Source organism: Rhea americana, unplaced genomic scaffold (assembly GCF_003343005.1).
Source record: "Rhea americana isolate MKP2758 unplaced genomic scaffold, rheAme1 scaffold_9, whole genome shotgun sequence".
NCBI classification, from domain to species: Eukaryota; Metazoa; Chordata; class Aves; order Rheiformes; family Rheidae; genus Rhea; species Rhea americana.
In genome coordinates this window covers 1,946,918-1,974,104 of record NW_028187088.1, presented here as the reverse complement: position 1 = coordinate 1,974,104, position 27,187 = coordinate 1,946,918, and the positions used below count along the sequence as shown (strand labels likewise).

Below are 27,187 nucleotides of genomic sequence, written 5' to 3'. Positions count from 1 at the left end.
ATCTCCAGAGGTCCCTTCCAACCTTACTGATTCTATGATTCTAAGAATATCAGTTAAATCAAGTTACATATAAGAAAACACACAAGCTTCCTTTAATGTGCTAAATAAGAAACATTCATGCCAAATGGTAAACRCTGTGAAACAATAATTTCAGTACCTATATCAGACCCTTGTCTTAGCACTTACATCTTTTTACTTCCTGTTACGCCAGTACTATCTAGTAGAAACAAACTCTAGAGTAAGCAGACACAAACTCTCACAAACTTTAATGGATACAGTATCTTTTTTAGTCAACATTAAGGCCAAGTTCTATCATATAAGCAACACTAAAAGCTCAACGAATTGCCCACAGGCTCCTTAGAAAACTTTTCTCCACATGCATTCAAATCTCTCAATGAGCTTGTGCATTATTACTATTTCCCAAAGCAAAATAGGGGTTTTTTTGCCATATTTAGCGCCGTTACACACTGATCAATCCTTGAAATTCCCTGCCCCAGACTCTCTATCCTACTTGTATTTCTGTAGCCATTCATTCAGAGATTAGACAGCATCTAGAGACAATCTGAAAAGACTGTACATCCCATTTCCTCTAAAAAACTTTTCTATTATACATATATGATTAGTCAATGTCATATTATAAAATAATTCTGGTAAATCATGGATGTCCCAAAAATCAAACTGTTTAAAAAACATTGGCAAAGGTCTAAATTCTTGGGGCTTTTTGCTGCATTGCAATATRGTGGCCTGAGATCACGAACGTAATTTATATTTGCTTCAAAGCCTCTTTATAAAGGCAGAATGGTATTATACAGTTTGGAACCTGTCTCAAAATAAAGGTACTTTGCACAAATGGCTAAAATAAAAGCATAAGTTTATTGATTTGAAGATGTCAATKGATGCTTAGCAAAAACTAGTTCTTACAATACCTGCACGTCCACTCTCTTGGTAATAGTTCTCCATGGATTTGCTCATAGTATGATGAATTACAAACCTCACATCCGGTTTATCAATTCCCATGCCAAAAGCAACAGTTGCCACTACAACCTGAAATGAGAGTAACAAACCATCAAGGTACCAAGACATAATTTGTTTAAACGAGACAAAAACCTATGAAAATATCTGTCTACTTAACCTGTATTTCATTTGTTGCCCATCCTTTATGAACTTTGGTCTTATATTTTGCATCCATATTTGCATGGTAAGTCCCTGCTTTGATTCCCAGTTTCTGCAAACTCACAGTAACTTGCTCTGAGTCCTTCTGAGAAAAACAGTAAACAATTCCTGCACAAAAGTGAAGACAACTTTTCTTAAGGTTTCGTGAAAATAATAATGAAAAAAAGACCAAGAATAATTATAAAAAGAGAGTAAGTGACCTCTGTGCCTATTCAAGATGAAATATTGGTAGCTGTGAATGAAACTTCAATGATCAATCTAAAAAGACAAAAAAAAAATTAGGGGGAAAAGTGACTTAACTACATTTAGATTTCTTCTAGTGCAGAGAAACAGTTCAACCTCTGATCTTGGCTTGTAGGCTACAGAGAAAATATGGGTGCCAATCAGTATAATCAAAGAAGGACAGTGCTTATGAAAAAGGGTGCTGTCACCTATGATATATGAGATRTCTATAATATCGCATCTTAGAATTCAGGAAACTCTGCTTTTTTTCATTGGTAACACTGAGCTAGGTCAAGGATTTCACACAAAACCAGGAGTCTGAAGCACTGTCTGTTTCAGAGAACAATGTGTAACGGATGCATCATCACCATTTCACAATGAAATGGTGTTTTTTCACTCGTTAAACACCTTGGTATTGCAGAGCACACTTATTCTGAGCTCACAAAGAAAAAAATAAGATAGAAGCCATTCTTCGACAACACAACARAAGATTTACAGAACACTTTTCATTTTCTGAAGCACTTTTCCCCTGTGAATTATTATTTCAGGTTTAATATAACTAACAAAGACAACACGAAGTAGGAGGAGAGGACTGTAGCACAGCACCTGAGACAAGAAGGAGCAGGGAGCTCTGGAGCAGGGAAGACAGAGACAGACCAGAAACAAAAGGCTACATTTAGTTAATTTAGTTACTTAGTCAAAAGAATCTAAGAATTCTAATCTCTCAGCAGACATTTGCCCGACATACGCACCTTACCTGCATTCATCTATTCCCACTTTGTTCCTGATCAAATATAGAAGGGCTAACATTTTTAAGATGTGGTGTATGGGTTTATTTTGCAGAGTTGCCTACGTGGTTTGTCTAAAGGACTCAGCCATATTGAAGGCCCTTGCAAATGCCTATATATTTTCACACAGTAGTAAACTGAGGAAAAGAAAATATTTCTTTAACTTTTTTTTTTTATTGCTTAAGCTTTTGAGGGTATTGAGGTTATGAAGTGAAATATTCAAAAGAAGGATGGGTTGGAATTAGGAATACTCTATATGATCTTAATTCTCTCCACTCTTTCTGCAAATACATCACGATATAGCCTCCAGTTATCTACTGAAATACCATTTTTCTAGTGTGTTTCTGCTCACACAATGAGCAGATGTTTTTACTGCTYAGTACGTTACTTTCTTATTTCATATTCAATGCATTGCTCTAATTTCCTGCACTATTCACATCTTGATTATAGTGAAGCCCCTTATAACATTTATAATTCTATGGCCCTCATCATCCCTAATAAATGCTCTGGTGATACAGCATCTCCTTTGTTCTACTAAGGAACCAGCTACGGTCAGTAGCATTCACTAAATTTGGATGACCATTCTGAGATGCCTGTAATCACATTTTTAAGACTAGTGACATAACACAATTACATTTACGATAAGCTTCCATCAACATCATCTGCTGCTATGAATGCTTTAGCAACTCTGTATGAAATACTAGAATTCCAATTTGGATAGAAGTAACAAGCAGTTTGTGATCAGCTTTGCACAGATTTGTATCCAGGGAGCTGCCCAGCACAGCAGCAGAGACAGGTATAAACTGTTGCTCTGGAAAATTTGTTTTCATATTTGATCCCAAGATTCATGTCTCATTCAAAGTCCAGGATGGATATTGGGTGACATGAAGTATGCTTGTGCAGTGAAGGATGGAAGTATAGAAGTTGGGCTTTGAATAGTAAATAAAATATGGACTGCAAGTAAAGAGGAGACATATTACAAAGGCAACAAAACCCAAGTGCTAAAGATAGTATCCAACATATAGATAATAAATGGTAGATGATTAAATTAAGAGCATAAAGGTAACCTTTTCTAAGCCTCATTTTAACAATCTTAAAAATTGCTGCTATTCTGCATACGTCAGACATCACTTAACATCACTGATTATATTGTAATACTTCAGAAGATGCAAGTAAATTGTAAGGAATGAAATTTAACAGTAAGGAATGAAATTTAATTTCTTTTAATCTTGGCTGTTTAATGGAAGCRGAATTTCTCTTTGCATTTCAGGATCACTTCAAAACATCCCTGTAATGCTAAATGATAAGTAACAATATGCTTTTTATACTGTTTACCTGAGAGTCCTTTGTATCTTCCATTGATGATCTTAACGATGTCCTCAATAAAGTCCGCATTATTTGACGGTTTATGTCGAACCTCAAAAATAATACATACATGCCAGAATGCTCTTCAGCTGGGAAAGCAATTCATCAAACAATCCTATTTTCCTACTTCCTCCAGTATAACAAGCCCATCTCTTCTGCCACTTAATCAGAATTACTACATATTCTGCATGTAAAGCTTCATTACATCTTAGAAGCCCTCCAAAAAAGAAACMCACAAGTTTTCTGCGAAGAACAGTAACATAAGGCATAGTCAGACAGAAGATGTAGCACAACACAGTAATTTTTAGTTTTTTGCAACATGACATAACACGTTTTCTAACAGGTTGCAGAAGCCTGAGCCTGTTACCTCTCCCCACGGTGCACAGGCCTCATTGCTAAGCCTTGCTCACACAAAGAATAGAGTAGCACAAGTTCCTCTGCAGATGACAGGACAGAAAGTTCAACAAGACAAGGTCATTAAAGACCACCATGGTTCAGTTTAAAAGCTAYATATTATTAAAATATATAATTGAAAATCTCTCCTAAAACTAACCAACTATTAACTTCCAGAAAATATAACATTACTGCAATGCAGTCTACAAATAGGCAAAAAGTACCTCATAGTAAAGATTGGGCCGGTTGAAAGATGCGGTAAAGGTAATGCATTTCTTAACACACAGAATTTTCTGAGCATCCTTTAAAACATGATTTGTAGCAGTTGCAGTCAATCCAATCAATGGAGCATTGGGAAACTGTCGTTTCAAAATACCAAGAGACTTGTAGTCTAAACAAGAATACAGAAAGGAGAAAAGAAAGATTTCATGTACCACAGATCTAAGCTTAAGAAAGTAACATATTCACATAGCTAGTACTCAGTGAGGTAATACTGCATTAAACCAATAGCAAGTCATTAAGTAACAACTTAACTAATTTATACATCCAAATGAAGAAGCAATAAGGTTGCATTTTTCAAAATGAATGCTTACACTTGTAACTGAATTTTCTAAGAGCAGCCACAATTCAGGAGATACCACGTTTAGGAATGGAACTTCTAAGAAAAGTTAAAAGAAAGTGGCATTGTGTTAACCGACACACAGATTAGATTACAAGTCTGTGCTTAAAAGCAGTTAAATACAGCTTTGCTAATAAACAAGCAATGTGGAATTTGGCTACATATATCAGACCATGCTAAGGAAAGATTTTAAAGGATTGGTGCTGACAATCACTTGCTACCTTACAGGAAAAGTAGCCTGAGGTACATATCCAAAAAGGCTCTCCACACTGCCTTTTTCACTGGCATGTCTCTCTTTACTTGGATATCATTTTTAAACAAAATTGCAAAGGTTGACTTAACARTAATCTTTCTTTTGAATCACAGTTTATCTTTCATAGGCAGAGAAACAGCAACTGACAAACTGACAAGATAGGAATCAAATTGAAGCAGAATTCTTTCTCTGCAGGCCCAGGGCACTTGCTGCAAGTTACTTAAGTAGTAATTAAATTTTATTTCACGAATTTCCAAAGGGCAGAAGAGTATTATTATTTTAAATGCAGGTATTTTAAAGGATCATGAGACTTAGCATCCTAGAACAAAATTCTTTGCCTCAGTCATTCTGTGTGTTAGGGAGCACGRTATAAAATGACACATTTTTCTTCCATAACAATAGATTAAAGATGACTTTATTATATTAAAGATAGCAGCCAAAAACTGTTCCATTTTATCACATTCCAATTAAAACGGGCCCAAATGGCAGCTTTTCGGAGGACTGACATTGAAATTTGCATTGAAATTGTCCATATTTGCATGTACTTAGCTCTTGGACAAGTATATAGTCATTTGTTAATAAAATTTAGCGACTTTGAGCAAACAGAAGTACTTTGTATATCTAAAAATGRAAATATTAATGCATGAAGAAAACACTTCGTTTTATTTCAGGCCTAGCTCATCATTTACTGATGCCTGAATAACACTGCAAACTCAATTTCTAATGAGCATACCAGGCCTGAAGTCATGTCCCCATTGACTACAACAGTGGACCTCATCTACAGCAACACGAGCCAGACACCCTGCCTGATAAGCTTTCTCTAGCTTTGACATGAACATTTTGCTTTTTGCAATCTTCTCCGGCGTCACATAAATGAGCTTCAGTTGCGAATTTCTGTTCAGCATTTCAGCATGAACCCACTTCACATGCTCCTGTTCAAAACAAAAGGAGAAATCAGAAGCCAACAAACTAGAATGACATATAGAAGTTGCTAAGTGTTAGGATATTTAAGAGGCTATTAACAATTTAGGGAGCAATTAACAGGGGCTGAAACCRTTACATATGACTTAGGTCTACTATAAGTCTTTGCAGAAGATATATAAAATATTAACTCTAATACCTGGAAATTCTATCACAGAACTTCTAATAGGAGAGCTGTTGAATATTGGTCTTTACTTCATCATGTGGTATCACTATTTGCCCCATGAACTATCACATACTAACATGTCTCTGGTGCTACAAGTACAAGTATMATATAGTTTCTTATGCATATCCACTAGTCCCAGCTGTAATCTTTATTACTGAGTTTTCAGAGTGCTCTACCTGAAAGTAGGCTCAAAGTCTGTCATATTGCATCAAGCCACTAACCCATCAAATCCAGCATCACAGGCAAGTTAATAACCATGACCTCTTGGTAGTCAGGAAATAAAAATATTTCACTGTAAAAAGCAGTTGACTAATAGCATACTGGGAAATAAGCTGCTTCTGGGTCTCTGGAGCAAACAGTTTACCATCCTAAAATAAGAGAAATAATGGTATGTATGAGTCCGCACTGCTCAACATGTCAGCAGTGCACAAGATCATCTCCTCCAATCTTCTCTGAAATCCAGAAACAGAGTAAAAAGATACAACATATACAAGCAAAAGGTACCTCCTATCCCTAAGACAGTCCCACGGAATCTACTTATTCCATGGAAGGTGTTAGCTTAATCTGATTTTGTTTTTAAAAATAAAAATGCAAGACACTCATTCACATTATCTGTATCACAGCAGAGCTGCAACACTGACAGAGTGATATTAGCTGATAGAACTGTTCAGTTAGTATTAATRAATAGTAAAGTTCATTTAGTACTCATAAATAACATGGATTTTGGCAACATGCCAGTGTGTACCTCACAGAACAACATCAGAACTTGGCAATTAAACTTACCTTACTGCTTGAGGCATTTAATAAAGTTGCAGAAATGCCAAGCTGTTCCAGAACCATGAGCTGATCTTCCATAAGTGATATCAAAGGACATATCACAAGCGTGAAACCTGTAACAGTCAATCATTTAGCTCATCTAAACCGTTCAGTTTGCATAATGTTCCCAGTAATACTTTATTTATTACTAATGCATCAACCYGGTTCTGAAGGAACTACCTACAAACTTAAACTTCATACTTAGTAGCAGATTCCCCTGTTAAGTAGCTGATAGGAGAGTAGTAGGTCACATAGGGTTACATCTGATCAACCACCCATGACATGTCCCTTTTCTTAGACTCCAGACCACAAACAACTCAGCTGCAAACATAAAACAAAGTATCAGAACTAGTACACAAACACAGCAATTTGGATTCACAACTATCTCAATAGGCGCTAATTTACCACACAACTAAACAATGCAAGACATTGTAAGTTCAGTCTTTATGAATAAATAAATTATCAAGTGATTGGATGGGTTATTTGCCCAAACAGGTTTTAAGAGCAAGTATCCAGTTGAAATTTTTAAAGTGAATAAGTGAAGTCTGTCCCACATAAGCTGATGCCAAAACTTCTGAGAGGGGATCAAAAAAATAATAGGTATTCCTACTTTGATAATTTACACTCTCTATATTGAATCAAAAGAAAAAGAAGAATAGTGACAAACTTTTTCAAATGTTCTTTCAATATTTAATAATATAATGTGTTGAGATGAAGCTAGATAAATGTGATTTAAATTTAAATCATTTCAAAGGCATGTCTGCTTTAAAGTTACTATTGTTCCTTTAAAGAAAAATAGAGTAGAAGAGCACAGTAAATATATCAGTAAATCTTTCTCTCACTTCTTCACTCTTTCTTATGTCCAATATCAACTAATATAGTGATATTAGACACTACCATAACGTTCATTCTCCAAAGAAGTATAGAAGGGGGGAAACTAAATAGAATTGTTCATATATGARCTTCCCCTCTTCCCCCCTCCAGTGCCCTCCACACACATACCGTCAGAACAGACAGCTGGTAACTGATAGCAAAGACTCTTTCCACCACCTGTAGGCATGACAAGAAATATATCCTTTCCTGCCATTGCAGCATTTACTGTTTCAAGTTGCAGGGACCTAAACTTCTGGAGTTTAAACTTATTCAGCAGTGCTGTTTTGATTTTCTCATACCAGGGAAAATCTATTAAGAAAAAAAATTACAGAATTTATTATGTTAAAATATAGGAAGCAAAAGTAACATGTATACAATAACTAGTTCTGAAACTGGTACAATTTTACATCAGGGAAAATGGTCAAAGGTTGAATAAAGGCACACAAAATGCTACACATAAACGGAGTGTATAAATTAACTTCTCTAAGATGTACCATTGAAAACCCAATTAAAATGTAAACACAATCCTCCTCTGACTAGAGGCTTTCAGTGCGTAGAAATGTGAACTCCTGCTAAAATGAAACTCTCATGTAGATGAGGGTTTTTTTTTTTAAATAAGGATCACAGTCAAAATCCCAAAGTCCTCTGAGGTCAAGGAAAGTCTCCCATTGACTTCAGTGAGCTTTGAACCAGGGCCAAATCTAGCTATTGTACACATGCAGTAATTTATTGAAAAGATGTTAGTTTTCTAAGCACAGAAAGAGAACTAGGTGCAAAATTACCCTAAAAAATCAGTTTGTTCAATAGCACCAATGTGCAATTATTCAGTAGCAATATTCTTACACGCACACGACACTTTTCAAACACAGACAAATATAGGTTAGACTACCACTTTCATTTCCCAAAAAAGCAAAGAGGGATATTCAAACAACAGTTACAGACAAAAACTAATAATGCACTTCTGAAACACAAATAATGTAAAAGAGAAGTGAGAAAAATAATAATAAGAAAAGCCTGAACTGAATTTGGCTACAGACAACATGGCCAAGAATCATCAGCCATCTAGGACTTCAGTTAATACTTCCTTTGAAATACAGCACTTGGAAAAAAACCAGCAGCTCTCATGCCACCACAGGGTACTTTTTCAGGTTGGTGTAAATTCACTGCACTCCATGTTAATTTTGGAAATCAGCATTCATCTAATGTGAATCATCTGTCAAGATACTGGAGCTAAACAACACTAATGTCCAAAATGAAATTGGACAATATCATTATCCAAACAGAATTCTGAATGAAAGCATTTTTCATGTACTGAATTAGATTACCGCCACACTAGGATACTTGAATTTGACTCTGCAAACCTTTTTTGTTCCATGCCTCAGCTGAGGTTTCAGTCTCTTCACTTCCCCCAGCCCCCGAGTCTTCTGAGGACTGCTTTATCAGCCTCTTTAGCATCATCTTCTTATGAATGAGTTCCTGTTGTTTATCAAGAAGCTCCTGAATCTGCATTTCCACTGCCTGCAGCTCATTTTCAATGGAAACCAGTTCCTCCTCTAACACTGAAGGAAAAGCAAGATAAAGCAGGGAAGAAACTATAATAAGCTGCTAATCAGAGTTTTAAGTGGCATCATATTTTATATCTGKTGATTGAGAGCAATCCAAATTAAACACACAGCAAAAGTATCCAGAGAAACAACCTGATAGGTCTATTGATAGGATTACAACACCCAATCTCTGTATTTACCAGGTAAACACACCTATAATAAGTCCTCTTAGATTAGAAGGTCATACATACTGCAGCAGAGATGACAGTTTACGGTATATGAGGGATTTGCAACACTAATGATGAATGACTGCATTGGTTAGCACAGGGTAGGGGATGGGGGTGAAAATCACATCACGAGTCTCGTTTCACAAAAGTGTTATCCCTCCACTGAAACACTTGCAAGTTTTCTTTTGTCTTTCCTGCAGATGCACACTGAGCTTCAAAAAGCATCTCATCTACCCTGACAAAGCTGAAAGAGGTAAAACGAACACAAGGCAATACATCAGCCAATTCCAAGGTGAGCACAACCCTAGCCAATATTCAGTAGAAAGCATATACATGTGAAGCAACATTAATCTCAATGAGTAAAGATCTTATAAAGATAGAAACATGGGCATTAGCTAAAAATTACTCTTCATGCACCCAGCTCTTCCTTCTATGCTGGACCAGAGGATCTGCCAAGTGTCAAGGCTTGGACACAGAGGACAAAAGTTACAGCTCTTCAGATGCAGAGAGAAAGGCAGTATCTTTACTTGAACCAGCTGATATAACTAGAGATGAAAACAAATATACATATAGGGGTGGGGGGAAGAGGGAGAAAAGCAACACCTTCCCCACCCCRAAAAGACAGACAGAAAGACAGACAGACAAGCTTTTGTGAACACAAGCCATTCCTCAGATCTGAAAAAGCAGAAGCAAATATTCCCCGGAAGTTCGAGTCATCTAAGTGAAGCTATGTCAGGAATTTGTTCCTTTATATCTTTAAGTKCATTTGTGTGAATTACAGATCATATTTCAGAATTCAGCTCCCATGGTTTAAAAGCATAATTAATGCATGTCACACAAAGCTATATGTGTATCACTATTTCAAAGCCAGTTTACATACGTGTAAGAAGAAATAAGTCATCATTTTATTTCAAAATAATGGTCCAAACATAGCAGATATGATAATTCTCACATATGGCAGCAAAAACATATTAGATATGAATATGGAAAAGGATATTCACATTAGAAACTACACAAAATAGGGACACTTGTCTTCCAGAGTGCCCACTATTACACCAAAGGAAAGATTTGAAAGTATCTTAAAATATAAGGTACTTYTGCAAAATATTGAAAACCATACAACTTCCTAAACAAATCTACTTTAATTTTAGTTTATAGCTAAGAAACAAAAAGGTGTCCAGTAAAAGTGTATTTTGCTTCAAATTTTATGTGGAAATATAATAACAAAGACCCCTGTAAGTCTTTTCTGCATAGGCTAAATACATACAAATATCAATAACATGGGATGCTTTTGTCTGTTAGCTAGAAGACAGCAAAAAAACACATCAATAGTAATTTTGGATTACCTGCAACGGCTGCCATTTTTGAAGATTTGAGAATCCTGTCCTCAGCAGATCTCAATTAACCAAGCAACTCTCACTAAAATATGAAAATAATGGATTTCATTAGTAACTCTTCTAAACTTAAAACACATCTACTATAAAAGACTTTTCATTACTACTACATTAGGTATTCTAAAGGCTATAGATCATCAGCCTTCCAAATGAAACCAAGCAAGTTTATATCAAGACTTAAATTTTACAGAAGTCTTTCTCTTCCTTCTACCAGAGACAAGGTGTACTACAGACTAGTCATTCACCTACCTTAGACCTGCATTTTTTTAAAAAAAACTATTTTATAGAAAAGTCATAAAAAATTACATTAGGCCCATTAGAAAAACAGCTACATAACACCTATAGAATCTTCTRGGAGGAACTGGAAAGTTAATTTGGTTCAGAGAAGGGGGATCATTTTTCATTAGATGATCAGCAAAAAGATCTTAGAATTCTACTTATTGGCTTAATTTTTGAACATCATCCATCATGGTATTGTGTGTTAATGACACAAAACTCAGAACTTGATATCCTCTCTAAATCTTGCATAATTCTGAACTATGCATTACAGATGCAGTAGCTAAATCTGAGGGTAGGTGAATGAGAACAAATTCAGCAAACTCTCACTGGAAACTGATCCTAAAATAAAGAGAGGCATTCCTACATAGGAGTTTTTTATATGTATAAACGAAAGTGCAAGTAAAACACTGAATTTGTGAGAAGATGTTATAGCTAAAAAATGAGGGAAAAGCCCACACTTTAGAGAGAAGTTGAGTGCCCAACCTTCAAGTTGCCCACATAATTAATTCTAATTACATAAGACCTGTCTGCATACCACTTGCTACTTATACAAAAGTATTTGAAAATATTAGCCTGCCCAAAGTACAGCACAAGCAGGGATGTGTTGAAGATCAGTGGCTATGAAACTGACCTACTTTAAAAGCAGTAATTTTCACTAGGCTGATAGCTCAGGAAGCATAGGCCATTTTTTCCTTACCCAAACAATAGAAAGAGAAGGAGAATTACCTGTGAGAGTCTCCATATATACTACTAAAGCTCCACAAGTCTTTAATTTAGCTACTGCCTCTAGAAGTAGTAGCTCAGCATCCCTTATAATTGATCTTGTATTGGCACTGCTGACAAAGTTATGACAATTATTTTCTGATTCTTCAAACACTTGGCTCCTAAGAAACTGAAGAAATGAACCCATACAGCACAAGCGGACAAAGGGCATATAGAAGCATCTTGCCTATGAGGCAGTTTTAGCTCACTCTAAAAASAATCTCATTAGTATAAGGTCACCCCATCATAGCCATTCCTCACCCCACTAGTGAGGAAAAAGAAGCCTCTAAGCAGATAGAAAATTGTTGGAGCTTTTTGGAGACAATGATCACTACGCCTAAAAGACAGAAAGCTTGGTAACCAGTGTCAGCTTCCATTGAGCACAGATTTTTCCTAGTGTCTTAGGATCATAGAACGGTAAGGTTGGAAGGGACCTCTGGAGATCATCTAGTCCAACCCTCAGCATWGCCCATATGGGGATTGAACCCACGGYCTTGGCATTAACRGCACCACGCTCTAACCAACCGAGCTAAACYTGCCGCCTTAGCACAGTAAGCTTTTCAACTCCACCATCTCTCTAGCCTCTAAATTAAAGTTTTTTACTCTCAACTCTAAAAGCAGAGTGATGTTAATCGTATTTATCAAAAAAAACTTTAAAATTAAAAGAACAAAACCAACAGCAACTGCACAAGCAAGCTGTATTTTACTAGTAACAGCTAAAAGAAGTAAAAAATCCCACCCGCCAAAAGAAACCCTGAGAAGTTACCTTAGAATTCGTGTTTAGGCGGAAAAAAAATGCTCAAGCTCACAACAGGGCAACGGATTGAAGCTTGCCGTGCTGCAGCTTCAGCCACCAGCCCGTCGCCTGCAAACACGACACGAGCCCCGGCCGCGCCCGGGGAGCGCCCGCCGAAGGACAAGGAGCAGCTGCCACAGCCAGGCACCCCCGCGCCGCCAGCCAACGGTCAGAGCCGCGCCACGCGCCGCTGCCTCCCGCCACCAACGGTCAGAGCCGCGCCACGCGCCGCTGCCTGCCCCTAACAGCTAGGGCCGCGCCCGCGCCCTCCCCGCGTTACAGCTGTGGCACGCGCTGCCTCCCCCGCAGCAGCTCGAGCCGTGGCACGGGCCGCCCGGCCCGGCGGCAGCCCCGCTCTCCCACCTGGGCAGCCGGCTTCCAGCCCCGGCGGCTTCCCGGCACCGCCGCTTCCGCTGCCGGCTTCTCTCAGCCAATCACCTAGGAGGGATGCGCGCGAAGCGAGCATGTGTTTCTCCCTTCGCCTAATGCTGATCCCGCGCGGCCCCCGTCTGCCGTTCCGAAATCGGAGCTGTGGGGCTCCGAGGCAGAAAGGGGCGTAGCCACGCGAACAATCTGCTCACTGATTGGCCCCGGCGCCGCCAATCGGCGGCCCCTTTCACCCGGCGGCGAGGTGGAGGGGCTGCGTGTTTCCGGAAGACGTGGCCGTTGCAGCCGCCGATCCGGCCTCGCCGCCCCCCGCCCGCGCCGCCGGCCCCGCTCCCACCCCCGCCGCCACCATGATCTCCCTCTCGGACACCCAGAGTAAGCGCCGCCCGCTGGGCATCGGTAGCCCGCGGTGGGAGTGGGCGAGCGGGTCGCCTGGGGCGGGGGGTGGGGGCGGCCGAGCTGCGGGGTGGGGCGCTGCCGGGGGGCGAGCGCGGACCCACCCGGGTGCTCCCGCTTTGTCCGCGCCGCGTCGGTTGCCGCCGTTGGCGGGGGCGCGGGGCGGAGCAGAGCCCTCTGCCCGGGCCCCTGCGGCGGGGCGAGAGGCGGCGGAGAGGTGCGGGCGAGGGTGGAGCGCTCCTGGGCGCCCCGCGCGGTGTCGCCGCTTCGCGGAGGTGGTTGAACCGCGCTCGCCCCGCGCGGCTCTGGCGGCGGCAGGCTCGGGTGCCGGCCGCGCTGCAGGAGAGGCTGGCGGAGCGCGCCCTCGGGGCGGCTGCGCTCCCCTTCGGTGGGCGTCCTCACCGGCCTGGCCACTGCTGGYGTCTGCTTTGGGCCGAGAGATCCCTCGTGTTGGCACTGAAGTGACGGTGACAAGAACAGCATGAATGAAAGCCGAATGGCAAACAAAAGTAAGCCCTACCAAATCGTCATTTTCTAGTATGCCTCCATGGGGGCATTAATGGTTTTGAATTGCTTAATTATCAATGACTTTACTGCTCCTCTCATAACTTGCTGTTATCRTTCTAAATGTTTTCAATAGTTGTTCTGCAAACTCCCCAGGTAGGACAGGGAAATATCTTTGTCAGCTAGTTTAGAGAAGGAATTGCATGTGAAAAGAAAGGGCAAAGTAGGTAAAAGTTCCTCCAAAAAACGTAGTGGAAACACCTATGGAAGTTACTAGAGCAGGTAACATTGAAAGGTCTTTAAAGYGAGGACCAGACACTTGTTTTGAAGTAGTAAAGGAAGAACTCGTACGTGATCAAAATTTTGTTTTCATTGTGTAGAACAATTGTAATTAGAGATGGTGAAGATGAAAATACAAAGAAATCAAAGAAAGAGGAATTACAGGAGTTTAAGTTGCAGGGGAAAGGAGAATGGAAAGGTCTTTAATGCTCTGGTTGCCGTGAAAGGAAGTGAGTCCACTTGATAAGCATTGTAGTGTCAGTTATGAGGGAGGCAAAGTTGTAGAAGAGAAATTTTAAAAACTAAGTTTAATTTGACAGCAGGACACTGGAAACAGGTATTGGAGAGACCAGCCAAGGCAAAGGATAGAGACAGTAAAAGGGGCTAGCAGGATCTAAAGTAAATGACTTGTTGAGAAATCCAGGTTGCTACCATGCTCTATTGCTTGGATGAGTACTAACCCTTAGGGTACTTTTTAGATTTGATTGATAAATCTTTGTGGGCTTTGCTTTTGCCCATTCCCCTATCATCCTGTCCAGAATGGTCAAGGAAAAAAGAAAATTTTATTTAGAAAGAAGAGATCTGACTACTGTTTTTCCTTTCCTTAGTTCCTTGTTAACTCCTGTCGAATTATGTGCTGACGCCACTGCCTTTAACTTTCAGAGCAAAGAACAGTAATTAAAATACTCTAGAGTTCTGTTTTGTTTTTTAATTTTACTGTTCTTCTCAAAATTAGGAGATAAAATCTTCAGGGGTTTTTGGACTAATTTCTGTCTAGAAAAATAGCTGTAGATTCATTTCTTGGACTAGCATGATAAATACTTGGAGAGTATTGTTGAATAGAGGGATCACTCACCAGTAAATGCAAAAGAATACACTTAGCTGTCATTAGCAAATTGTGGGTTTTTTTGTTTTTAAACACAAATTTTGAAATGTTACCTTTGTGTTTAGAAAAAATCCACTTTTGAGCACATATAAACTACTTAAAAATTTTTGTTTTCTGAAACTTTATAGTATGTAATTCCCCCCCCCCTTTTTTTTTCCAGAAGAGAGAGAAAATGTTCAGTTGTCTTCCCTGAAGATTCAAAAATAGCACTATTTTTGTTGTTTTCTGACAGCGGGGAGGATAGAGAGATTTTGGGGCAAAGGAGTATTCCTTAAGTATTTTAAACATCTATCTAGTAGATTACATCTATTATTTTATGAAAGTTGAAACATATCTTAAGTCATAATTTTTATTAAGCTACTTTGATGCAGTGCTGCAGTACTCAATTTCCACAGAAACATTGAGGAAAACATTGTTCCCTCCTTTCAGTAAATCATAATGATTAAAAAAAAAAGTCAGTGCCACAGGACTAGTATACATTCCTACATTTCTCGACCTTGAAAAAAGCTGTTTTCATGTAATAAATGTGAAAGCTCTTCTGGTGCAGGAGAAGGCATTTAAAAACAGTTCTTTCAAAATCACTAGTTCATCATTTGCAAATATGAGATATAAAATGACAGTGTTTTTCTGAGGAATGACAATCAAATATTGTTCTTATTGTGAAACTTGTCTATTTCAATATAGTTGGCTTTTCTACTGTTTTTTTTTTCTTTTTAGAATCCTAATATAAATCAGGCCAGTTACATTTTTCTTCTGCTGAGAGTAGAAGGAATTCTCTGCAACAGATATTCTCTGTTGTAGAATAGCAACAGAAGGTAGTAGTTCTGGACTACTCAGTTTCTCTCAGCAGCTGTTTTGGGATGTTGGTAATATGGAGTGTTATCTTCCCCCTGTTCCCCATCCCCTGCCCCAGTAACCAGAGTGTATGATTGACTTTGAATCTTTTGTAGCAGGAATTTGTTGTAAATATGTTGCAAGTGAAGACAGCAGTAGTGTTAGAGTAGTAATTGCAGCAGCTGTTGAGAGTTGGCCTCTGTTTCTTGCTTGATCCCTACTTTGTGTTATGTCTGAGGGAGGAATGAATTCTCAGTTCTCATGTCTGTCTATTTATTTCATTGGCAGCTGTTAATTCCTTTGGAGTCCTGCCTCCAAGTGTTTTCCTTCCAGAATGCAGATTGTTTATCATGTTAAAATTTTGTTAAAATGTGTATAGCAAAGCTTTAATACAGGTGATCTCATAGAATTACAGATTTAACACCATGTGGTCTGCAACCTTGCTGAAATGTGAGACCTTACAGAAGTTAGGGAAGTTTGAATGTTGCTGTAACAAATCTCTCTACTATGACTTGTTATTGAAAACTTTTGCTCTAACTAAATGGAAGTTTAAGAGTAGGCAGTATGCAGAGTCCTTCTACTCCTGAGCTCTTCAAGCAAGAGTAAATAATGAAGTAGATCTATGTTGCAAAAGTGCAATTGAAATACACTTAGGTATATATGTTCTAGCTTTAATCTGGCTAACAGTTTAAAAGGTTTTTTTCAGGCTAGACTGTACAAAACTGCTGGAATCTTCAGAATAACTAGGTTGCCAGCTTAACTATAGTAATACTGCTACTTACTCCAGCTGTATTTATGCATGCTGTAGGTTGTGAAACACTCTAATCACAAGAATAGAGTATTTTTTTTTGCCCTGCGTGCACGGAAAATGCGAAGATTCTTGCAGCTCTGTTGTTGCTGTTCCTGTGGTGTCTAATATTCAGTCTGTGTAAGGGTCAAATGCCAACCTTACAGGTTTAACTTTGAGTAGCATGTATTTGAAAGTTTAGTTTTCAAGATACCTCATGGGCTTTTGTCATAGTTAGCTTTAATTGAGATTTCTAGCTTTGTTTCCTAGACAAGCAAATCTTCCATTTCACTTGTCCCTTCCCAGTAGTTCCTGAGCAACTGTTATAGGCAAGCATAAGTCTCAAAGATGCTTTAGTATCCGCAAGTTTTGTGAAAAATGGCAACTGCCTGGAGAGAAAGGGAGCTATCAGTACACATTTAACTCAGAGCCTACAGCATTAATCTGGGTCTTGTCTAATCCAGATGCTGGGGAAAATGGGACTGCTCTGCAAGGTTATATGAGGTGGAATGTGAGGTCTTAGGATAGAAAGGACAGGTGTTACTTAGTGATCATGAAGGCATAGGAGATAAATTTCATTATCTGTTCACAAAATTCTTTTCTCTGTGAGAGATTTTTGGCTATAAGTATACTTATTGCACTCCAGTTCAGTATACAGCTCCACATATATACTCTTTGTTAAGCAGCAGCTTCCAAATATCTTTCCAAATCTCCAATCTGGTATTGAAATAATTGGAATCTACAACACCTATTTGACTTGTATATTTGCGAGAGTTTTTTTAAGTCGTCATTAAAACATGCCATCAAGTTTTTCTACAAATTTAAAATTTCTATAGATTGGGTGTTCTATTTTTTTCCATGAGTTTCTTACATGAGTTTGTGTGGTACCATGCTTGGCTAAATCCTGAATTTTGCCTTTTTATTTATTTATTTATTTATTTATTGCAGAGATTGGAATGGGATTGACAGGCTTTGGAGTGTTTTTTCTTTTCTTTGGAATGATCCTCTTCTTTGACAAAGCTCTTCTGGCTATTGGAAATGTAAGTGCCTGATGTTCAGTTTTAGATTCTGCATTTAGAATTAAGTATATTATACATTAAAAAATATAGATATATTAGTAAATTGAAGCTGTGTCACAGAAAATACTGTAGTCGTTTATTTTATAAGAGTTACACTTGATTTGAGTGAATCACTTTTTCCTGATTAAAGTTAGAGCGGCTCACATCAATCTAAATATAATACCTTCGAGTCAGGCCTGTGGTATGTTGGTAAGAGGAAAAAGCAGCTTGTTCTACAGTTGTTACAGCACTGTATTACTGATGCTTTTTTTTCCCCTGCTCTTGAAAGATAACAATCAAATTTAAGTACCTGTATCTATTTGAGCAAGAATACTAAAGTGTTCTGTACACTATTAAATGTAGCCATGTTTTTTTTATGAAGAAAGAAGCATGAATTACTGATAGTAAAGCTGTCTTTGAAGGGTGATTAGCTCTTCTAAACCTTCACTATCTTCAGTATTTACTAAGTTAAATTTTCACTTAAGTAAATCATAGTTTGGGTACATAAAATTCTCAATGAAAACCAAATGTAAAATTATACTTTTTTTTTCTAAATTTGACAGCTCTGCACCTCTGCTGTTCTCAGCTTCACCAGCCAGCCAAAGAGCACAGCCTGCTACAGGCTTACTGCTGCCTTTGCTGCCACCTAAGTATGTGTGGGCAGTGATCAATTTCATTCTTTGGCAGCAGAATGTAATACTGAGATTCACTGAAGGAAAATCCAAAATGGATATTTGAATCTGGGTGCATTATTTGAAGCACTGTTCTGATCCATCAATAAAATGTATAGAGAAAGAGTTTTTCTTTTTTGTTTTTAAAGTGGTGCAGATTAAGGGGAAAAAAAGTAAGCATAATTGCTCAGCCTTTCATTGCTCCCCTATCTGGTAACCAAAGAAAATTGAGAAAAGATACAGTATCCTCACAGAGAGTAAAGTAGTTTATTAAATAATATWCAAAACTTAAAATTTTGAGTCAAATTTGAAATCCTTTTCCTTTTCACTAGGAATGCTGCCCAGTTGTATGCAGAGAGGGTAGAGTGATTACAACTGCTGTAGCTGAAAGATACTTGTAGTAGTTTTAACTAGCATGGACCAATTTGATATTGTTCAGCCTCTAACAGAACAGCTATACAGTAGGAAGATCATTATTCAGTAAAAAAGCAAGGATGATAACTGTTCAGAAAAAGAAAAAAGCTCAAAAACATTATCAGTTTYCTTAAGCATTGTTCAATTGATCAGTACAAGCTATTTAAGATGTCCATGCTACAGAGTAGAGATACTTACTTGTCTATTTTCCATCTCTGGAAGCCTTAACTGTTGTTGGTACCAAGCTTCAGACTCTGCTTATATTACAGGACAGATGACCATTGTCATCAGGCCTTCAGACACAACTGTGTGTGTCAGAGTCCATAAAGGTGGACTGTTGCCTATTTTCTAATTAGATATGAGGAGACTTTTGAATGTTAGCTACAAATGACTTTATAAAAGAAAATCATTAGTTAATTCCTCCTTGCCATCAATCTTGATATTAAAGTTGTGTAAAAAACGCAATCTGTTTTTGAAGAATGACTATATATTTTAAAAGTTTTACACCCTAAATTTAGGAATATAATTAGTTATTTTCTTTATTTGGTTGGTTTTTGTCTCTTCTAGGTTTTATTTGTGGCTGGCTTGGCTTTTGTTATCGGTTTAGAAAGAACATTCAGATTCTTCTTCCAAAAACACAAAATGAAAGCAACGGGCTTTTTCCTTGGTGGTGTGCTCATAGTTCTCATTGGTTGGCCTTTGATAGGAATGATCCTTGAAATTTATGGGTTCTTCCTATTATTCAGGTAAGACTTATTTCGAAATAGATATTTGTATTGCTGTATTTAGGAATAATTGTATTTGTCTAGTCTTGCAGCATTACAGCTGGTAAAATARCAACCATTGAATGTTCATTTTTAATAGCTATTCTATAAAGCTATGGACTTATATTTGCAAGAGGTCAATCTTTAAATATTGCTCCAGGACTCAAATACGCTAAAGTACACGAGGCAGGTATGAAACTGATTTTTTTTGTAATGTTGTGTACATCTAACCAAAGAACTGTGAAGCTTCAAATACTTGTGAGCCCAAACTAGTAGCAGTGCAAAGTTTAAATACTCACAGAAAGGGCAACTTAAATACTTAGTATGCTTTGTTCATGAGGAGTGTGTGGCTGATACACCAGACGGCTGTGCTGCCATTCAGACAGATCTGGACATGCTGGAGAATTGGGCAGAGAGGAACCTCCTGAGGTTCAACAAGGGCAAGTGCAGGGTCCTGCGCCTAGGGAAGAATAACCCCATACACCAGTACAGCCTGGGGGCTGACCTGCTGGAAAACAGCCCTGCAGAGAAGGGCTTCAGAGTMCTGGTGGGCAACAAGTAGACCATAAGCCAGCAATGTGCTAATACATTTGCAATGTATGAGATACTGATTTTGGTTATAGGTAACTAGAGTTAAGTAAATATAAAAATTCATATTTGTGCACAGCAGTCTTGATGCATGTTATGTATTACAAGAAGTCACTTCTACTTTTACCACTAAGGGTAAATGAATTTGATGTGTGACAATCTACATATTGATATGGTTGAAGTTTCAAACTTTTGAAAAGAAAGCAGAAAATGTGCTAGTATGTATTTTTTTTTTTTAGGTGTTTTGGAACTTCTAATCAGAAGAATGCCATTCCATTGAAATGCTCATTAATCTAATACAAGACTCGCTAAAACTTTTTCAGTGTTCAGCTGCTGAAAAATGCAGTTCCTCTTAATCAAAATACTGTTTTCATCACTTCCTCTCTCAAAAAACTGAAACATTACATTAAACACTAAGAKTTTTTTTCAAAAGTATTTAGCTTAACTTGGCTCCAGCTGAAGACATAGTGAGATTTTGAAAATTCATTTTGCAATTTTAGTTTAGGCTTCTTACTGTTCTAAGCTTGCATTATTTTGAACTCTTATCATTGCAAATGATTTGCAAATCAGGGTATTCCACTGAAAATATTTTCAGTTTTTGGAGGTGTCATTTGGATTTGATCAGCCAGTATGAACCAGGTAGAGTAATTTTCAAAAAATATACTCATTCTTTTGAAAAAAAAATAATTTGTTATGCCTAAATAAGTATGGTTATTCAGGGGCTATCTGTGCTAGCCAGGGCCTAGCAAGATAAAATAATGTTCAAGGGAAGATCACTAGTCATCCCTAGAAATGCACTTTATCCAAAAGAATAGCAACAATGGATAAATAATTCCAGATGAATGCTTACCTGACTTGTTTGATTTTATAACTTCTATATGCAGTCTCTTCTAGAGCTTATAAGCTCTTAGAATCTAAGTCTCTTGCTACAGTATTAGTCAACTACTAACTCAAAGCTTTTTGTTTTACCTTGGCTTTGTTTTCTTCCTTCTGACCATTATCATGTTTTTGGCAAATTATTCCTTTCTGGAGAAGAAAAAAATGGAACTCTTTCAGTTTTTCCTCATATCATTTTAYGTGATTTCTCAGGATCCCACTGTTTGGTTGCATGCCATAAAACTTTCCTGATTATGATTGGCCTTTGAAATATGTTCTTCTCTTAGGCCTATATAATAAAGCATATGGACCTTTTGATTTGTTAGGGCAGTGTGTTGTGGAGGTAGGCATTTCTGTGTACAGATGATTCTAGTCACATGGATTACCAGGACTTCTGTGTGGAAAGCCTTTGCACTTAGCAGGAGTTCTAGTTAGTTAGCATTTCTAGTAACTTTACCTCAGCTAGACTAACACAGTACAAAAGAAGAACAATGTACTATACTGTTKTCAATCCCTTGAATCTAGACCACTAAAACTCTTCCATTAGGTGTTCGGGTCCCTCTGTAATCTTTACTTACAGATTGTTATCCTGTATACCTAGACTGCTCTACAGAGTCTCCTTTAACAGCAATTGCAGAGCCTATGTTGTACACAAAGCAAAGATTAGGAAGTAGCAGCTAAGAAAGCTTAAGTAGACAACATGATTGCAAAGGGTGTGTGTTTTTTTTGTGTGTGTGTGTGTGTGTTTAATATATGCATCTGACCTAAGAGAGAGCCACAATTACTATCCTTGTTTAAATCTAGATTACCTTTTCCCCTCTTGTCTTTATTTAACTTGCTGCCTGGATATTTCCCATCAGAGGTTTAGTCCTTTGCCATACTTCCATGTGCTCAGATTGCTTTTACTGGGGAAGATGTGGGACAGTGTTTCTTGTTATACTCTGTACTGTTTTTGGAGCTTCGCTCAGGTTACAGGAATCTAAAGTTATGGTTAAAAATATTGTCCTACCTATAATGACTTTTGAATTCTTGACCAATYGTTTTAGTTTAAGGGGTTTGTGTATCCTGCAGCACAATTTACTGGACCACTGAAATGATCCAGGAACAAAACTTGCTCTTTTGGTATTATATAGCAAAAAAACATCATCTATCAATGCAGCTGAGAGAATGATGAATTGTAATTTCRATGTTTGCATGTGGTATAGGTTCTATTACATGTTAATCCTTATCCTATACAAGAAATTTGTAGCTCAGAAAGAGGTTATCCAGGATGCCAACACCAGCTGAACTGCTGCAGTTGACTGCAAACAGCTGAGATATTAGAAAATTGTTATTTCTGCTACAGAAATGAAGTGGGCAGTGTTGGGGGGCTTGACCATAAAAGCTGTCCCAGGAAATGTCCCCTGGCTCATGATTCAAACTTTTCACTTTTATATAACTTTGTCATGCTTAATTTTGTTTACTTGATTTGAAAAGTATGTGGTTTCAAAGGGAATTACTTGCAATTCAGTTCAGTTATTTTTACATTGGGCATTGTAAGAATGTTTATCCCATAACACAAAATCAGAGGAACTCAAATATCCATGTACCAAGTGTCCATGATAAGATAATTAAATTAATGTTTGAACATTAAAAGATTAAAAAAATCTCAAAATATGAATGGTAATACTGGAAAAGAGTTGAGAATGTTAGTTCTGTTGACTAAGTTGGATATTCATTCCTTAGTGGTCAGCCTTCTGAGGGTTGCCAATTATGGAGGGGGCAGGRGGTGATGGAAATCAAGTCCACTTAAAAATATTTTGTTTTCTGTTCTTGTTTTGCTGAATATTTGTTCATATATTTGAGAAATTCATTTGTTGCTAATAAGCAACAAGATTTTTAGTGTAATCTTGTTTTTTAAAAACACCTATTTCTTCCTTCATAGCTATATAAGAATTGTTTAATTCTAAAAATTTATGCAATCTTCTGATATCTTACTTCAAGGGGGTTCTTTCCTGTGGTGGTTGGCTTTATTAGAAGAGTTCCAGTCCTTGGCTCTCTCTTGAATTTACCTGGTATAAGCTCGGTAAGTGTTCAGTACTTAATGCAAAATTTGAAACTTTTCCTGTGTTTTAATCCATTATGATATAATGGATGCAGTAGCATTAATAATTGAGAAATAAAGCAAATGCAACTTTAGAGCAGTGACATTGAATGCATTCTTGTAGAGTTCTTCCAGCATATAGATCATGTTCAGTCCCATTGAGGGACTCTTAAAAGTAACAGAAAGTAACAAAAAACCTTTGCAGGAGCTGCCCCTRCTTTAGTGCTGCGAAGCAGAAAGGGCCTTGAATTATGATTTGAAGAGCTGGAGGTCTGTTTCTTGCTTCACTGTTGGCCCTAGGTGACTACAGGTGAACCATGCCTCCCTTTTGTTCCTCTTCTTCTGTCTGTAAAATGAGAAGGGTACTGATCTCCTTTGTGCAGTACTTGATATATTTTGAAAAATGGCCTAGAAGAGCAAAGAAATAAGGGTTTGCAGCATGTGTAGTGAACCCAGAAATTCTCGTGATGCATAATCATTTATCAAATATGGTATTTATTCAGGTCCACTCCACCAGACTAGGTTTTGCTATTTACTGAAGTGTGTTTTTTCTTTTTTCTTTTTTTTTGGGGGGGATTCAGTTTTCTGCTTTAACCAAGTAGCCAGGGAATTGAAGACAAATAAAGGTGCTAGAAAGATGGTAAACTAGAGTTTTGTCAACTACTTTTACTGTGCTAATTTCTGTATGTACTTTAACACAAGAGTTTTTAACCTCAGTTTTGTAAGCTACAGTTTAATAGCTATTACATTAAAATTAATGGAGGGTGCAACTGAGATGTATACAGTCTGTTTTTTTTTTTTTTAAATAGTGTTCAAGATAATCTGTTCCAGTCTTGGGCCAAGTTGTGGCTCATAAATCCTGATCAATTGAATGTTTCACTTGTCAATTGATCTTGCCTACACATATTTAATTTGACCATAATGGGGTTAAATCTTGTTTTAAAAAGATAATCATTAATGTTTTATTCAAAGCCTACGTAGGCTCAGAAGAGAATCCACAGTAATGGTCAGTTGAAATATCTTACTTGGTTTACTAATGCATGTGTGGCTGATAATGTATTGTTTTGTTTTGATCATTAAGCTAGCAGTGTTACCTGCATTCTTCTATTTCCTTTTCCATTCTGTTGCATTTTCATGTTGCACTGTTAATGTCTATATGAGAAAACATGTCATGCAGAAACACGATTGCAATGCAAGATTGTTAATTTTCATAAACTTAAATTTCATGAGGCCTCGGTGAGTACTATTTGATTCTCATTTTCAGTCACATACTAACTGTGTGCAAGTAGCAACCTATGTTTAAGAGTAAATTCACTGTACATARGTGTCATGCAACTTTTGAACTTTTTGTCTCCTTTTCTACAGCTTGTAGACAAAGTTGGAGAAAGCAACAACATGGTATAATGACAAGAGGGCAGAAGACTGATTCTGAACTTACTGTATTATTTATAAAAATCCTTTTGAAGAATACTCAGCACAAAGGTTAAGTTGTGTACAAAGGAAAAGCTTGTAACATTCTTTTACATAACAGTTTAATTTAAAATGTATAGTTGACAATATACATTAGAAAAGAAGCTCAGCAAGTGTGCTTCTAGGAAAAGTAACTCCAGAGTTCAGGAAGTAAACTGAAGAGGGGAGAGTCAAGGAATAACCCATCTTGMAGCTGTTCAAGACTATTTGTGTTGGGGTTCTATGGAAAACAAGCTAAATGCAAAGAACACTTGTGGAATTAATGGTGCCTGTAGTTTACCTCCTTATTTTGAAGGTGCAGTAGAACAAACAGGCCTGCATTTTTTTTTAAGGGTGACCCCAACTTATCCAGCCCTCTGCTTGCTACCCTCAGAGTGCTAAACAACAAATGAAAAACTTCTTGTGTAACAAGAGATAACGTCTTTGCATGAAAGTAAAGATGAAAAGTCATCTTAAATCTTATTATGACAAAAAAAGGAAATCCCACACAGTTCTGTTGTAAACACTTTTGTAAATATGTGGCTGAAATAAAACATTGTTATCTTAATATTTCAAAGCCAAATGTAAGTTGATTGTATTTGCCTTCCTTTTTGGAATATGCAAAAAGTCAATCTTTAACTTCAGTCTTAAATGTTGGTTCTGAACATGCAGAGTTCAAGGAATTCTGGAAACTGACTTACACTCCTTCATTTGTTCTTCTTGAGTCATGATGGGAATGTAGCCCCTTGTCGCTAACTTGAAGATTTTGTGAAGTATATTTAGTTCACAAAAATGCATTTGGCTAAGGTGCTGACAGGAACCCTATGAATTGTATCTTATCAAAATATGACCTTTTAAAAAATTGTTTGGAGCTAAAGTTTCCTGTTTACTCTGGAACTACAAATTGAAGATTTTATTTTTTTACAGTAATAAAATGAAACCTTAAAGTTCTGTGTATGTGAGTCTCTGGGAAGAAAATCGATCTAACTGGCTAACTGAAGATCAGGTGCCAATCTTGGTATCTGTTTCGTAATTTGTTCCTTGGATTATCTTCAAATAACTTACGACTTCTGTCAATCATAGACTTCTATCATCACCTTTGCTGTTACAGAGATTCTTAGCTAACCCAAATGAGGTGCAAACCTAAAATAATTGTCCACTACTAGTGCAAAGGTCACACTTAGGCTTCTAGAACATCATGCACTTTCAACAGATTTAGTTACGTAGTGTCTTAACCTAACAAGAAGCCAGCAGTAAGTAAATGGTATTTGTGCAGGCTTTGAGGGGTTTGTTGTTGTTTTAAACATTCTTCCTCTCTCTCAAATATAATCCTAAAACTATCTGAAAAGCAATGTCAGTTTCTCAAGTAGCTATGTAGTCTTATCGATCTAATGACTGTTTTTTGGTTTGARGTCTTTGTAATTACAAAATTAAAAATATTTCCAAACTAACTTCTAAGCTGAGAAGAATACTTATATACCAACCACTTTGGAAGTTACTACAAAGTGTACTGGTATATGTGATGAGGTTTTTTTGTTACAACTGTATTAATAGCCCCAATCTACTGTTTCCAACTTACGCATTTAATCTAMTTCCTTCTTAAATAGGCATAAAATGATTCAGTGAAAAAGCATGTCATGGTATTTATTTATAATGAGTAGTGTCTGAAGAATCAGTGTTTATATTTTATAAATGACAGAAAGCRGTTATATCTGCGTGATGGCATGTGTATTATAGCTTTCAGACAGGACTAAATATGACTTGTGCTCCTACCTCAAGAGATGAACCAATTCTGACAGCCCCTATAGATCTGTGTCTGTTGAATGACTACAGAGTAACACTATGGCTGTTTATGAAACTGATCTTGTTTGCTTTGGTAGAACACCAGTCTGTACTGTGGGAATCGAGTGCTATTTAAAGCAGACAGTGTTCATCATTTAAAATAGATGTTGGCTATGTAAAGATTTTCTTTCTTTCTTTTCTTTTTTTTTTTTTTTTTTTTTTTGAAAAGTAATCTGATGGGAAAGATGGATTGTACCACAAAACTATGGAGTACTGATTCAAAGAAAACCGTTTGGTAAGCTGAAGCACCTTCATCAACAAGAACTGATATCTTTCAGAGATCATGAATGTGTTGTGTGTGATATTTTAGCCCTCTGAAGTTCTGAGATGGGGGCAGTTCATCTCACTTCTACTTAATTCACTGTTTTAAATCAAAAGTCAGTTTTTGTCAGATGTGAACTATTGTGAAAAGTGTCCAAGGGAACAAAACTGTACGTTGAATTTAGTGTAGTCTTTATCCCTCAAAGTAACACTGATTGTCTTTGAGACAGTTTTGCCAAGCTAAATATGGGTGCAGCAATGGTCAAAACTACTTAGCCTTAAAGTGTTTCTGTCACTGCAAAAATACCTTTAACAGAAACATGTTTGGAACACTTCCCCCTTTTAAGTGTAATTTAGAATTGCTGCTTTAAAAATCAAAGATGAATCTTATCCTGAGCAAATGAATATTGTAAATATACTTGTCATACCTTGAATAAATGGGTACCTTTTTCTATAA

The 27,187-nt window shown here is 37.4% G+C and overlaps 2 protein-coding genes across 4 annotated transcripts in view; one reads left to right on the top strand and one right to left on the bottom strand.

Annotated features, from left to right (window-relative positions):
• Positions 1 to 13,181, bottom strand: part of RECQL (RecQ like helicase) — a 22,818-nt gene extending 9,637 nt beyond the window's left edge. Inside the window, exons 1-10 of one of the 2 annotated variants that reach the window (XM_085324154.1) lie at positions 13,015 to 13,181; positions 10,767 to 10,839; positions 9,011 to 9,208; positions 7,779 to 7,958; positions 6,744 to 6,850; positions 5,547 to 5,745; positions 4,166 to 4,332; positions 3,519 to 3,600; positions 1,133 to 1,281; positions 927 to 1,044 (exon numbers count right to left, since the gene is read on the bottom strand). In XM_085324154.1, coding sequence (XP_085180280.1) covers positions 927 to 1,044; positions 1,133 to 1,281; positions 3,519 to 3,600; positions 4,166 to 4,332; positions 5,547 to 5,745; positions 6,744 to 6,850; positions 7,779 to 7,958; positions 9,011 to 9,208; positions 10,767 to 10,782 — 1,216 coding nt within the window. In that variant the 5' untranslated portion in view covers positions 10,783 to 10,839; positions 13,015 to 13,181. Of the gene's footprint in view, positions 1 to 926; positions 1,045 to 1,132; positions 1,282 to 3,518; positions 3,601 to 4,165; positions 4,333 to 5,546; positions 5,746 to 6,743; positions 6,851 to 7,778; positions 7,959 to 9,010; positions 9,209 to 10,766; positions 10,840 to 12,621; positions 12,811 to 13,014 lie in introns of those variants that run through there. The other variant, XM_085324155.1, reaches the window with a different exon arrangement.
• Positions 13,182 to 13,277: 96 nt separating this feature from the next.
• On the top strand, positions 13,278 to 27,187 carry GOLT1B (golgi transport 1B). 2 transcript variants are annotated; one of them, XM_085324006.1, is made up of 5 exons: positions 13,278 to 13,413; positions 17,673 to 17,764; positions 19,435 to 19,613; positions 23,079 to 23,160; positions 24,544 to 27,187. In XM_085324006.1, the coding sequence occupies exons 1-5, from the start codon at positions 13,389 to 13,391 to the stop codon at positions 24,580 to 24,582; spliced, it is 417 nt and encodes a 138-aa protein (XP_085180132.1). In that variant the 5' UTR covers positions 13,278 to 13,388; the 3' UTR covers positions 24,583 to 27,187. The 2 variants fall into 2 exon arrangements, with proteins under 2 accessions (XP_085180132.1, XP_085180131.1); XM_085324005.1 differs by lacking the exon at positions 13,278 to 13,413 and adding an exon at positions 13,727 to 13,943.

Excerpts from the sequence above, each read along its gene's own strand:
- GOLT1B (XM_085324005.1), top strand. The coding sequence starts at position 13,916 with ATGAATGAAAGCCGAATGGCAAACAAAA. Across the intron at positions 17,765-19,434 it reads CTCTTCTGGCTATTGGAAAT|GTTTTATTTGTGGCTGGCTT; the intron begins GTAAGTGCCTGA and ends TGTCTCTTCTAG. Across the intron at positions 19,614-23,078 it reads GGGTTCTTCCTATTATTCAG|GGGGTTCTTTCCTGTGGTGG; the intron begins GTAAGACTTATT and ends TCTTACTTCAAG.